Source organism: Nymphaea colorata, chromosome 1 (assembly GCF_008831285.2).
Source record: "Nymphaea colorata isolate Beijing-Zhang1983 chromosome 1, ASM883128v2, whole genome shotgun sequence".
Taxonomy (NCBI): Eukaryota; Viridiplantae; Streptophyta; class Magnoliopsida; order Nymphaeales; family Nymphaeaceae; genus Nymphaea; species Nymphaea colorata.
In genome coordinates this window covers 12,798,248-12,813,686 of record NC_045138.2, presented here as the reverse complement: position 1 = coordinate 12,813,686, position 15,439 = coordinate 12,798,248, and the positions used below count along the sequence as shown (strand labels likewise).

The 15,439-nt window shown below is 39.3% G+C and overlaps 1 protein-coding gene across 1 annotated transcript; it reads right to left on the bottom strand.

Annotated features, from left to right (window-relative positions):
• Nucleotides 1–5,591: 5,591 nt before the first annotated feature.
• On the bottom strand, nt 5,592–12,204 carry LOC116246278 (uncharacterized). The gene is made up of 8 exons (XM_031618065.2): nt 11,859–12,204; nt 9,780–9,858; nt 6,788–6,841; nt 6,621–6,712; nt 6,407–6,520; nt 6,169–6,236; nt 5,989–6,100; nt 5,592–5,902 (listed from the first exon to the last, which is right to left on the bottom strand). Exons 1-8 carry the CDS (start codon nt 12,081–12,083, stop codon nt 5,807–5,809), a joined length of 840 nt encoding a protein of 279 aa, XP_031473925.1. The 5' UTR covers nt 12,084–12,204; the 3' UTR covers nt 5,592–5,806.
• Nucleotides 12,205–15,439: the final 3,235 nt, after the last annotated feature.

Sequence of the window (15,439 nt, the reverse complement as noted above, 5' to 3'; positions counted from 1 at the left end):
CACTTTACTTACAAAGTTGGCCGAAACTACTTACAAAGTTTTCAAGCCGACCAACCAAAGTTAGGAACCCCAATCTATATACTTGCAAATGACATTGGGAGGGTGCTCCTACGCAGATGAACACTCAAGCTTACACCAATGCCCAAACATACACAAAGGAAATCAACTAAAACAAAAGCAAAGACTGTACAACCCTGACTCAGGGGAACAGGCTCCCCTCCGCCCCTTCAAAACAAGCGCCGTCCTCGGCGCTATCTGCTGTGATAGGTCTTCACGTCCAACGGGTAGCACTGCTTCATGCAAAACGCATACTCCCACGTTGGGTCTTGCTCGCCTATCCACTTTACTTGGTATTTCTTCGGCTCCTCTCGAGAGTTTGCTTTTTGCCGAAGAATCTTCTCCACCCGTCGATCTGTTGCTTGTTTGGTCTGCGATACTCGCTGCACGGTGAGGTCTCGTTCCGGAAGGCTTCTGTTAGAGTCTATGCCCTGCCTTTGTTGAAGAGTAGATACTACCACGGCCTTTCCTTTATCCTTCCTTGTTGGGACGGCTGGGACCATGCAAGGGTGTCTCTCGTCCATGATACTTACACTGCGTAAGTGCAGCATCGGTACCATCTTTGATGCGCAGAAGAACTCCATGCCTATAATCATCTGGAAATCATCTGTCTGAACCACCGAGAAGTTGGACCTACTCGACCAACCCTCAATCTTCACAACTGCATCTCGGACTATGGCGTAGATCGGTCTTGCCTCTGAGTTCACTGCCTTCACGCGTGACTCTTCCTTTCCTCGGGTAAGGCCCAATCTACCGACTTCCTTCTCCAAAATAAAATTGTACGTGGCTCTCGTGTCTACCATGGCGATGGTAAGTTTTCCGTTCACCAGAATCTCTATGCACATGAGCTCCGTTGAAGGTGTCGTTGTCACCTTCGTTTCCTCTTCTTTTGTCAAGGCGTGAAGAAGTTTAAGTGCCCTAATTTTGGACTCTTTCACATCTCCACCTTGTAGCGCATTGGCAGATGACCTTGAAGTGCTTGCCTCTGTAGCCCTCGCAGCATTGGCCTGCCTTGTCGGCCTTACTCGCTTTGGGCAGACGCGTGCCTCATGCCTTTCCCCACAAACCCAACAAGTAACTTCTCTTGGTAGCCCATTGTAATCCCTACAAAAGAATTGTCTTCCCCCAGTTTGCCTCTGAAATGACGATCCACTTCTGTCTCGTCGCTCCTCCTTACCGTTGTGGTCAGACTCCCTCGTAGGCTTGAAGGTCTCAGTGTAGCTTTTGCGTTGGGTATCTGTCAAGCGCTCGGCTGCCACATATGCTTGCTTCAAAGTCTTCGGGTCTGATCTCTCCACATCGGCTTGGGCTCAAGATTGGAGCCCTATGATGAACCAGTTAAGCTTATCCTTTTCTGGCATCTTATGTTCATCCAACATGAGCTTTTGATAGGCTCTAACATATTCCCGCAAGGAATCTGTCTGTCTCAGGTTCGCCACCATCCGGTAAGTCTGTCTCTTGGCATCTACGGGCATGAAGTACCCCTTCAGCTGTTTACGGAAGTCGTCAAAGGTAGCAATCGTGCAATCGCCATTCTCAACATCAAATATCTTTCGCCTCCACCAAGCCACAGCATCTCCCTCTAACAACATCACTGCGGTCTTGATCTTCAAGTCCTCCTCTACTACGTTTTGCAAGTCCAGGTAGTAGTCCACTTGAAACAGAAAGTTGTCGATCGCCCTCGCATCCCGGCTACCACTGTACTTCACCGGACGTTGAACGTCGACCCTACTGGTCCTCTCATGGCTACTGCTGGATGAGCTAATACGTAGCAGTCTCTGATTTGAAGCCCGAAGTTCAGTAACTTCGTCCTGCAAGGTCTTCACCAAGTCGGAGAGTGAACGGTTCAAGGCCACTGACTCGGCCATCTGTTCTCGCATCAACTTCATCTCCTCCTTGAATCCCTCAAAGGTCTCGGCGGCAAAGCCGAGGGCTTCCTCATGGGTGGCCACATCTGCGACCAACCTGTTCACCGTATCTTCCAGGTTTCCCTGGCCACGGCTTGGGCTCGCCTCCTCTGGACGGGCCAGTTCCTTGCCTTTGGCACCTCGCAGATTATATGATGATGTCATGGCTCCTTCTTCAACGGCAGCTAGTCGGCGCGACGATCTACACCGACTCTCCAATCGCTTCCCCAGATTGACCTGAATCTGAGCTCTGATACCAGTTGTCACGGGACGACTCCTTCAGCCCGTGCGGCGCGGCAAACTCTCGCCAGTAAGCCACAAGTCTTCGCCTTCGTTCAAGTGGGCGCAGATCACTTGAACACTTTCTCGAAAACAAAGACACAAAATACACAAGAGTGTCGAAAGAAAACTCGCAATATATTCACTTTAACAAGATGAGTACATCACGAGGGAAGCAAGTAAGCTTTTCACTTTACTTACAAAGGTTGGCCGAAGCCACTTACAAAGTTTTCAAGCCGACCAACCAACGCTAGGAACCCCAATCTATACACTTGCAAAGGACCTTGGGAGGGTGCTCCTACGCAAATGAACACTCAAGCTTACACCAAGGCCCAAACATACACAAAGGAAATCAACTAAAACAAAAGCAAAGACTGTATAACCCTGACTCAGGGGAACACCTCCAAGCGACTTGTTAATTATTCATGAGACAGCCTCGGCCAGACGTTGCCGAGCACCCTTGCTGAGAGTGCTTTGGCCGAGCTGCTCTCTGGAAAAGAGCACCTCGGCCAATTGTGGCCAAGTGATAGAACCCCATTCCGCTCTCCTCAGCTGGCGACTCCCACACAGTTGAACGGTCTGGGAAAGGCTAGAAGGAGAGACCCATAAAAATTTTGACGACATTTAACCGATTTTACATAGGAAAGAGGCAATATAGCACATCAAATAACAACAGAAATAAATATTTACTATTATACAAACCAAAAAAAGAAGAAGAAGTTTCTCATGACCGCCGCCAGCAGGAGCAAAAGCTTTTTTCATGGATCAAATTAAAGCTTTTAAATTTTGATAAGGATAAAAATATTATTTTTCAAAAATTTTATATAGAATAAGTAAAATTTTTAAAATTTATATGTAAAATTCTTAAAAGAAAAAATTAAGGTCAGGTCAGGGCCCATGCAAGCTCCTCCTTGACTTCGCACTTGGCCGCCAAACCCCAGCCTCACGAATAATGGTACATATCAGAACCCACATGTAGCTGTTCTGAAAAAGCAGCTTGAAGAGATCTAGAATGAGAAAAGGTGCTCTGTTCATCTGAGTTAAAAAAAAAAATCTTAAAACAGTTCTTATACTTGAAATGGCACTTACATAATATATAACAAAAGTAAATATTAAAAGACTTTAATGTAAAAATAAAAGAAAATTGAGGAGTTTGTGTGGGCAACTGACCACATCAGCCGATATGTAGCTCCACCACTAACCGTTACCTGCAACATAGACCTCCTTCTAAAGTAAAGAAGAGGATGAATTCGTCCCTCTTGTTGAAAAATGACCACACACCGGCAGTGGTTTGCAGTCCTCACTGGCCCCAAGACCGGAAACTCGACCTTAGCAAGGAAGCAACGATGGAAGGGTGCAGTTTTGCAACCAAGGACCACACAAAAACGGTAGCAACGATGGAAGGGTGCAGTTTTGCAACCAGGGACCACACAAAAACGGCACAAGGGTTTAGAGATACCACAGAGGAAGGGGAGTGTAAGAGAAAGAGCAAGAAAGAAATGAAGAGATATCTTTAATATGAGTTGTTATTACAATGTCAATGAGATCAGACTGCATAAATTAAGTTGTAAATATAAAAGCAAAGAAGTTTTTTAAGAGACTAAAGTACTTTTTAAAGGAGGGGAGAGTTAAAGAGAAAAAAAAAGAAACAAATGAGTTTTTTTAAGCACTGTTATTAAGACGATAATGATTAAGTTGTAAATATAAAAGCCAAGCTATTTTTAAAAAGTCCAAATTACCCTTCAATGGAAGAGAGAGTTAGAGAGAGAAAGAAGGAAACCAGCGAATTTCTTCAAGTGAAATTCTGTCTTCAACTTAATTTTCATTATTTAATCTCCTTACAATCAATAGCTTAGATGATTAATTTTCATGAAATTTGGTATATGATAACCTGGAGGCTATCTATTTTCTTATACATATATATAAAGAAAGATAAAAAGAGGGGAAGGGAACTCTAAGTAGCCTTATATTTTTCTAGATCTTGGAACGCACGGGGTGAATATATATATATATATATATATATATATATATATATATATATACATTTGCCAATAGGCACTCGTACAGAAAACGTCTTAGACATAATAAAATGAATGAAAGAGCACTTGACAAATAATTAGAAGGCAGAGAACATATGAATAAATTAATTATTGAAAACCACCAATATAAAAAATAACTAAAATTTGTGGGATTGGGTGGCCAAATGCCAGCATGTGGCGCCGCATTTGATCGGATAGCAAGGGAGGAAAAGGACCCGTCTTTCTACCTAGGCTTTTCATATTTGTTTGGCTGCCGGAATAGAATTTGGCAAAGAAAACAGTTGAAAAACTTGTTTAAAGGGATGCATGGTGGTCATTTTTTGGTCATGTATCAGCCAGAAAATGTCTCAGCTATGGTCACCTACCTATCTTGTATGACCGAACCCGCATTTCTCTATTGCTGATTCGCCGAGAAGCTGGCTGAAATGCTTTTGAAAGAAAAGGCTACACATTTTCCGGCGGCTAGTGAAGATGGACCAACAAGGCCGCTGTTCTTGGGTAGCCTGTTACGGCCCATTTTCTGGCCTCAGTAACTGGAACATGGCATAACGAGGAAAGGGCCAAACCAGATGGCTGTTCCCGTCAGTAGCTGGCAGAAAAATGGCCGGACTGGCACCAGCATGATGAGCTACTAGTTCTGACCATCTTGCCGCCGGCAGTGGCCGGATTGTTTTGACCGTCCAGCACCACAACCCGTTTTGTGGCAAACTCGCTGGGACTAAAAAAACATTAACATTCAGTTACTATTCCATAAACCTAATGCAAAAACTTATGCAAATTCATAAAAACTATTACAAATGTGCAATGAATCTGTTATATTTTTAAGACAAATTTATAAGATAATAACAATGTGTTACCATTGCCAAGCGACCCATAAAGATCATCCAACCTAGGTAGACCTGCAGTCAGAATAGAATTCATGGAGGAGTAGTTCACGTCCATTCAATGGAATTAATGAAGTCACCTTGCTTAAACTACAAGTCCAAGGGCCTAGGCTTAAGTTTAGACCTGTGTTCCTCTGACTAAAAAAACCAAAGTTTTGGTTTAAAGATCCACCCTTAAATTACCAATTAAATGTGAAGCGATATATTATTTAAGACGCCAGTTTCAAGAAATGAGGTTCCAATTTGTAATCAAGGACTGATGCCGGCGGATATCAGACAGTATATCTGTGGGCGCTAGTAACTTAAGCCAGGGGTTTAGGCTTTACTACAAGGTGGGATCTAAAATGTCACTTGGATGATTTAACGTGAACCCAATGGGAGATGAGATTAAGGGAATCTAGATACGCAAGCATCAAGGCCACAGCTTGCATCAAAGTTTATTCTTCAATAGATGTCAAACGTTAGCGAACAGAAGCGAGATAAACAAGGGAAGGAGGGACGAAGTTACAATGGATTTGAATTCTGATACAAGAAACAAAAATAGACAAAGTCATCAAAAGATACCCTCTTCAGATCGGAACTTTTATTTCATGTTTCATCCATCCACTTAAGCAGCAGGCAAAAACATTTAACTGCCTTCTCATCGATACAGACTCTCGGATCGGAGATTTTCTGCTATCTCTGTTTCCCATCTATCCCCATTTTCCAGCAGCTTCTCCTTGTCATAAAGCAGCTCCTGCGCCAAGGCATAATCACAAGGTCCAGAACTGTAGAACTAACAAAAGAAAAGATGGGAAAGCAATATTAAGGTCCAAATATCACCTCATGCGTTTCGGTAGCAAACTCAAAGTTGGGACCTTCCACAATGGCATCAACAGGGCAAGCCTCTTGGCAGAATCCACAATAGATGCATTTTGTCATGTCGATATCGTACCTGGAAATCCCCAGTTGAATCAGCAATTGCCGACCTCATAATGAGTTTGAAAATGCTAGACTACTGACCTAGTTGTTCTACGGCTTCCATCTTCACGTTCTTCAGCTTCAATTGTGATTGCCTGAGCTGGGCAAATCTGACCAAAGAATACTGAAGCAGCTTGAGAGAGAGAAATGATAACACAAGCTTGAGATAGAAGCAACATACATTTAATTCTGTGGCCATCTTAATTAAAGATAGCTGAACAAAGTCACCAAGTTTAGCTCTCTAGAAAGCTAACACATAAGATAAAAAGTCTGTAATTACCGCTTCACATAGCTTGCAAGCAATACAACGTTCCTCCCCTGTTGGATATCGGCGAAGTGCATGTTCACCACGAAAACGAGGACTCAAAGGTCCCTTTTCAAATGGATAGTTGATCTGAGGCAGAAATCTACTTGTAAACCACCATAAGACAGGAATATGGCATAACAGCAAAAGTGAGATAAAGGAAACCAGAGAAGTGCTCAACGCTACTTACAGTAACCTTCCTCTCAAAGAAGTACTTCAGTGTCAGCATCATACCCCTCACCATTTCAGTTAAGAACAACGTATTTATACTCCGTTCAAAAACTGAACACAATAGAAATTTGTCCGATGATAACTCAGCTGGAGGAACAAATCAAATTATTTCGTCAAGTATCTTACCTGCACTCCAATCCTTGGAGAGCTCCTTTGCCAACTTTTCTCTCTCTACATCGTCTAAAGCAACAAAACCACAGCAAGATAGTTTTTCAGCGCAAATAATTTTGTTAAAAGCTTGTATAATTATCCAGATGACATGCATATAAATAATATTTTTACTGGAACGAGTTTGGTGAATTTCTCTTGAAAGCCAACTGAAACTATTTTGCCAACCAGGAAGCTAAAATAGCAGAATTCAAAATAATTGTGGCAAGGAAAGAAACACCATGAACTGTCAGATAAATGGAATGTTGACATGTCATTCAGAAATAGCATTTTAAATGAACAGCAGAAAAAACAAAATCTGCAAGTTTCAGGAACATTATCAGAATACAAATTCCTTTCTATCCAACACTGCCACCAACCAGAATAGATAAATTAGAATGATGTACAAGTAATGGAGCTGCACAATCAATTAGACGCATTAAACTTTAGGGTGCTTGGATATATGGCCAGCATGGATCAGGGATAGCTAGGCATATTGGGTTCTTAATCTTTTTATTTCAAGTGATTATGAAAAATATCAAATTGTAATGCTATTTTATGTGAGCATCTAAATAGACAGCCAAGTAGCATGAAAATAAACTTAACAGTTAACACTAAGTTACTTCACAATAGAATACTCTATTTGTGCTGTAATCTTCAATGCAAGCAATATTTCGAGATGCCTTGCTGTTAAAAATGCATGCAGCCTAACAGTAAATTGAGCCTGGCGCCCTGCCAGGACTTCATCAGACTAAGTGCATTAAGCTGCTCCAATAAGAGAAAAGGTAAACCAATAAAATGAAATATCAAATTTTTTAAGAGTAAAACTGAAGCATTTGTCAAAGAAAAACCTTATCAACTTATAACAATAAAACAATAAAAATGCACAATAACATTCGCATTAAACATTTCACAACATGATAATAAATATAACTAAAATTTTGCAAGAGAAAATTCCTAACATCAGCCTAGTCACTTAGGCTGATTGTTTTTTAGGCGATGTGCCATTTGAAAATGCCTAGCCATTATCTAGCCCAGGCATGCCTAGGTGTGTTTTTAACAGAACAGGAGATGCTGCATTGTAATGTTTTCAAAATAAAAACAGGATACATAATTTGATCGAAAACTTCATGAACAAACTGAAAAGCATGACATTTATTAACAATTTTAAAGTAAAGCAAGTAACTTAATGCAATCACATTTACAAAGTAAACACTTCCCTAGCATTATGCATGGCACTAATAGACAGTTATGAAGCATTTCCAGATTTCTCCCGCATCATCTGGCCTCCAACCAGTAACTGCATCCTATGGCAAATCTGTGCAACACACCATGTCTAATGCTACCACAACCAGCTAATGCTTGGACACATGCACCACTCTGGTGGTCATACTGTTTTCCACAACATTAAAGATTAAGTCTTAACTAGGCATTGAATGCCCTCAAACTATTCATGCAAGCAGTACTTGCATCATATATTTCTCTGTTACATGATTGATATTACATAGTCACAAATAACGTCTCGAAGTTTTAAACGGCGAGGTTTTTCTCAGGTATAATACGGCGAGCTTGAAAAAAACGGAAAAAATATGGTAAATTTTAAATTTTTTTGAAAAACTAAAAATAGGGAGAAAATAAAATAAGTGAGAAACTAATAACACAAACATCAGAAGATAAGTAGATTTGCAACAAATAAAAAATAGAAAATGAAAAAAAAACTGTTTGGCATTAAAAAAACTGAAAAAATGAAAAAGTGAAAAAAACACAAAAAACACATTAAAAATGTGTTTTTTTCGTTTTTAATTTTTTTTTTCAAAAAAACACATTTTCTGTGACTATGATTGATAACCACATAGATTGCACAATATAATAATGCTACACAAATGTGCCTGTTCACCTAGTTGTCTAATCCCCATGGAAAGATGCGCATATGCCTTAATGCCATCACTTTGTGTATACAAAAGGATGCTTTTACCCATAGGCCATGTTCATGTGCATTAGTGCAGCATACAGTACTGACCACTGGACCCTAGTCCACTGCATGCCTTCTAGTAGGCCAAGATGATCACTTGAGTTCCATCATGCCTGCATTGGCATGCCCACTAATTGGTACTGATGTGCATTCCCTCATATTTGATAGTCATTCCAGCATCCAATCTAGAGAGGGTTACAGCCTTAAGGCTTTCCCATGTTCAGCAAAATTTAACTTTTATTGTACCTTCTTAAGAGGCCTACCTACATGAAATGGACACCTTATCCAACATACATATCAATGAGACAGCACAAACACATGGTCTCTTCAATAGATACAGTAAACTAGCGTAAAAAATGACCACACGATCAAAGCTATATGATTCATTTGAATCCAGGATTATTCTCATATTTTTATGTTTAAGTTGCATTATTTTTCTTCTAAGGTTGTCAGAAATTAATTGAAATTCAATACAGCTTACCATATCCACGCAACACAAAAGCCAGAAAAGTGGTTGTGGTTGCATATATGAGGGAAACATCTTACTAAAGTATGAGATGTGCATGCTTTAAGCTGCCTGCTAAATGATTAAGAAGTTCAAGGACTAAAGAAAGAGGGCATAAATCACTTTATCCTGACTTGCCACATTAGCATCAATAATGGTAAATGTAAAATGAGAAATTGGAAAACTCAATATGTTAATGAGTTGAAGCAGCAACAAGAGCTATTTCGATTTGTATGATATGAAGTAAGTTTATTGTATTGTTATTTCCTTATATTTCCTTGGATTCGTTGTTACCTTTTTTTTATTGGAATGGGAAAAGTGTATCCAAAAGTTGAGCACCCAAAGCCTAGGTACAACCAGATGCATTTTTGTCTGATATACTAAGGCCCAGATTATTTGTCATGTCTGTAGATACAAAACCAAATACGGAGAAAATATTCCATAAAAGAAATAGAAAGCAAATAATTCTTGAGTGCAGGGGAAAAGATATGAACCTTTGTCTGTAGAATAAAAACGAGAGCCAAATGAAAGCCCATGTCCAAATCTACCTAATCGACATAGTCCACCAGTGACCTTCACAAATTCAACCACATAATCATTCAGCTAATATACCTTTTTTTGTTTCGAATTAACTTTACAAAGAGAAGTTAACAAAAGAATATAAAGCAGTTCTCAAGAGCAAGAAATTCCAATAATCATTTCTAAGACACCTTTATAGTTTATAGTCACAGATTATTCAGATATCCCATTTCAACATCCAAATTACAAAAAGGATAAATTAATGCATTCAGTTTTGAGCAAACCTAATAACATAGACAAAATCTAGACACATATATAATTATATATATAAGCAGCTAATCAATTCAAATTCATTATGAAAATTGGCACTCTGACCAACTTCTTTGACTTCAGAAGCCAATAAAAATAAATCAGCATGTAGAGGCAGAATATGAATAATTTGCCAAAAGGATAATACCGATTCCCCTCAAACCATATACACAACCAGCAGACAAATTTGTTAACTTGTGTGAAAGGTTGAGCATCTCCAGTCAACACTAGAAAGTGGTTGTTGTTTTTATGACACTCCAAAATTCAAGCTAAACATCAATCATTCACCATTCTCTCTGTTTTTTATGTAGCAGTTGAAGCAAATGGATTCCATTAAAATAAGGACTCTATAACAAGAGGGATTGTCTCAAAGGTACTTGTGAAGAGTCATCCAGTATATGAACTCTATGAGCTTCCACGTGGTCACTAGTCATATATATACAATTATGGTCATGACATAGATGAGATCATGAGAGGTGAAATCTAAATCTTTCAGCAGGTAGATTGGGGCATCATATTATAGAAACAGTTCATAAATTCATGAACAACAGTGTCAGTAAAAGTCATATTATGTAATGAACTTCATTAGCAACAAAAAGTTTCATTACTAATTATACAAGCATTATTCTTTCAGTATAGCCTACATGACTATGCCACTTGTCACTATTATTTTCATTCACTTCCAGCCAAAGTATAAGGGTGCAATTGGGTGACATCAAACTGGGTTAAGCCAAAAAAATCTAGTTTTGACAACAACAGAGTTTTCTCATGTGTTTGGATAACATATCAAAATAGATTATTTGAAACTTAATCTGATGACTGAGTTTCATATGGCTGCTCACAGGCTTATTCCCAAACCCCCAACCACAACACCCCCCACCACCCAAAAAAAAAAAAAAGAAAAAGAAAAAGATCCAGCAGTGTGTGTATCGTGACACATGGCACAGTACATCATATAACACTTGGAAAAACCATTAAAATATGTCCCTGTAACTAGTTATAGGGGACCTGTAGTCTATAGACACAAAGATTAGAGAAGAAAAAGAATATGGACCTGTTCGCTTGTCTTGAATAAAAATCCCTCTCATATCCGACCCCTAGATCCTTGTAGGACTTCCATGTGTTGGAACACTTGCATTGAACATCCCAATTATCCTAGTAGTAAAGGAATCGCTAGAACATGACATAGTTGGTATAACATACCAGACATGAGATATCAATTACTTAACAATAAAGACATCATCTTTACGAGTCTCACTGTTTTTTTTTTTTTCTCAAGAACCCAAGTCCTAAAGTATAAGAAAAAACAAATTATGGGCTCAATAGCATTTGTTCATATGAGCTTGTAACAATTCCTATCCAAGCAAAGGGGATTTTCAGATTCAGTCATTTTGTCTAAAAGGGTTTGGAACCAGAGGTCATTTTCGCTGAGGCAGTGGATTGTGAATCCACCACGCGCGGGTTCAGTCCAAACAATGACATAAAATTTCCCGATTTTCCGAGCTTTTGGACAAACAGATGCATCTAAAAGCCACCAGATTTAAACATAAAAACGATTCACTTATGCGGATCAGGAAGTGATGAACTCAAATGATAACCTAAAGAAAGGAGGCCCATGACAATACAGACTATGGCACCAGCAGATCTTCTTTTGATCACACGTCGACAAATTAGACAAGAGGGAAAAAAATGCGTGCACAGAGAGAGAGAGAGAGAGAGAGAGAGAGAGAGAGAGAGAGAGAGACCTCATAGTTGGTTTCAGAACCGATGGTTCTCCCCTTGCCGCCCAAAATAGTGCTTGCGGCAACATGGTGGTAAAGGCGGGGGTTCTCTCCGAAGCGGCTTCCGTTCGCGTTGACGTCGTCGCCAGTTAGCAGAAAGGAGGCGAGGGAGCCGTGGCACTTCTCCCTCAAGGGCCGAACCATGAGGTCGCGGAGGCGAGATCGGACGCAGTGGCCTGCTGCAGCCATTTCTCCACCCTTCTCCTAGCACCAGATGTGGCTTCCCAAGGAGGAGAGGACCCCCAACTCCCACCTTGTAGGCACTCGCCTTCCAGTTCCAGACCCTAACCCCTCTCAGAGAGAGAGAGAAAAAAAAAAGGAAAAGTGTAAAATTATAAAAAAGCCGCTCAACCTTAAACTATATTGCAAAAGACGTTAAAATATCATGAAAAAGTACGCGAAGACCCTTAGACCTTAGCTTAAATACCGAATTTTTTTTTTCTCCCTCCTCCATTGCAAAGCTCGGGAACTATTCAATTGCCACTTGTTCTTTTCCTACACTGTTTGGATGAGTGAAAAAGGGATGGAAGGGGTAGAAAAGGGCCTGGAGAGGGGTGTGAGTTTCAATGGAGGAAAAGTGAGGAAGAAAGTGAAAGGATTATGTAGAAGGCTGTTTGAATTGGATGGGAAGAAAAAAGAAAGTGAAAGGAAAGAAAATGGGAAATGTTTTTCTTTAGAATTCGTTTAAAATTGAAGAGATTTGGAAGGAAAGTGTGGAAAGCTGTTCACAACAACTCATATGCCCCTTAGAAAATGAGGAAATGAAGAAATTGTATTGCATCTCTTGTTACACAAACAACATCTTCTTCCCCTGCAAACATAGAACCTTCCATGCACAACAAATTCTTCCCATCCACGCGCACAGTTTTTACTGTCCGATCAGGCATATGCAAGTCTCTCTCAATCTTTCTGTCCGGAAGGAGGCCCTTAGCCTATACAGAGGCCTCTCTCTTGTGTCTACCTACAAAAAAAAAAAAAAAAAAAAAGAATAGGTATTTACTTTTCCTAGAGAAACATATAAGATATTCGGACACATTGACATCTTGATACCACGAGGAGCAACAAAAAAATGATAAGGGATCAAAAGGAAAAAATTGGAAAGTAAATATTTATCTTTACTGACGTTCCATCTAAATGTTAGTAAAAGGAAATCGTAGTGGATGCCGTCATTGCTTCTATATTGTTTTTCCTATAACGGTGAAATCAGTTACCGGTATTAGGTTTATTGAACTGAAAACAATAACACGTTAAGAACGTGAGTGAAGATCAATAATTATTCACGATACTTGCCAACTGTCAGTAAAGGTGTGAGACTATATTGACGAGAATGGATCCACATCACTGAGAGTTCATTATTCCTTTTTGGTGGATATGAAGAAGGCTACAGCGTGAGACTATTCACCGGTATAGGTCTACTGCAGTGAAAACTTTCAATGATGTGAAGTAAATGTCAATAAAGGGTCAATCATTTACTGACGTCTCCTATGAAACATCAACAAAAGGCATGTAGAAGTTTGTTGTGATGTTTTTCCACAACGCGTCAGTGGAGAAGTTCTTTTTCATTTGTCTTCAGTAGTAAACGTTACTAAAGGTATTCAATTTTTAGTGGCATTTTCTCTAAAACATCAATAAAAACCTTACCTTTCTTTGGTTTTCAGTGTCGTTTCTTGTGGTGATGATTTTCAGTGACGTTGCCCGTAAAGTGTTGGTGATGCGCTTTTTGCTTCAATAAAGGGAACAAACATAAAACATCAAAACCGATTTTCAGTGATATTTAATCTGACAGATCAATAGAAGTTATTTTTTACTAATGGAGTGCGGAAACGTCAATAAAAGTATCAACGATATTATTTTTTATTGCCGTTCATAAGAAAACGTCATTTTGTTTATTTTTATTGACATTTTTCTGGCATTGATAACAACTCTTTTCTTGTCAGGGGCTTTAGATCTCCAAAATCCTTGCCTACTTTTCTTTACATTGGAAGGTAACCATGAATTCCTTCTTTGTCTTTGCTTTTGCATTTTCATGAAAGTTGGTGGCAAATTTTTTCCCTTGTTGCAACACCAAGGCATCAAGTCTGAGGTTGGTTAAGTTGAAAAAGAAGTTTTCTTTTCTTTTTACAAGTCGTCTAGTGCTTGCGGTTGTCTGACCCGGGTGTTGATTTCCTTGATGATCATGTTCATGTTTGCCAGCCAGGGGGGGATTTGAGGTGCTCTATTGGTTTTGTGTGCATTTTTTATTTTTTTCCATTGTAAATATTTTATTTTGTCATCCACATTATAATATGCTATATGAGTTAGTAAATGTGTAATGAGGGGCCATTTCATCATACACGTAGATAGAGGGCGAGGCTTCTTTTAGACGCAAAATGATTTATATGACTTACCTGTCCTCTTTCAAAACCTCGCTTATGGAGTAAACATATCATGAAAATAACAATTTGTCTAATGGCTTTGAATGGATGGTTCTCGCTTGGCCCATGGACATTAACTATATCTACAAGTACACCCCACTTGCTTCCTTCCATGACAAGGGAATCTGTATGAGCGCATGAACTTGTTACTGATGAAGTAAAACTGCTCTTTACTTACCAAGCGTCTGCATGAGTATGTGTTGGTTCAAATGCAAATGGTCCTGACAATATTGCTTTCGATGTAAAGAACCAATGGATAAACGGGGGCCAAGTTGAGGTTAATGAAGATAGGTGGTTTGAGATTGGGGGTTCATTCATAATAGAGGAACAACCATAAAAAAATAATAATTTATATTCAAGGTGCAGGAGCTGTTTATGAGCAGGGATAATGTACAGTTGGTTGGTGTAGAGAGTGATCTAAATGAAGCTGAAAGGAGGTACATGTCACTTTAAAAGGAATGGATGTTCCATGCACATGGGCACATTTTATAACTAAGAGTCCAGATAAAAGGTTTCCACTTGGCTCATATACTTTGGAGATTTTCAATTTCAGGAAGAATTTCAGTTAGACTTTTGTTGTTGACAAAGGAGAGACTACATGGGAGACTCAAATAATACTGCAACACATGCTACTGGTTGTACAAAGTTCTTGATATATGCAGAAACATTTTGGAGCTTCATCTTGAAACAGATATTGTTAAAGAGGGATAAAACATTTTTTTCCATGTGAATTGCATGAAAATTTTCTTTGAGAGCTTGTGCATGTGATGATAGTGCGAGACCTATTTGAGATCTAAATGCGTTGGTCTACAAATGAAAGTTCAAATTCTCCTAGTTGGAGCATCGTGATGATGATGAGCTTTGTATAGAGCTGCTAATTATGTGCATGATACTGAAATTAGACCAAGAAAAAAATAATTTTTTTTTTCTTATTAACTAAAAGGAAGTAAGCCTTCCTAGCTTGTTGACGTTATAGTCAGCTATATATTATGATGCACTGGAACAGAACATCGCTAGGAAGCCTTATGCTGTTCAGACCAAAGGTGTTGGTCAATGAGACAAGTTGTGGCTGTAAGACTAGTAACCAGAGTTGAATTTCGACTTTTGCTTGGGTTCAGCTTTTCAAAAGTC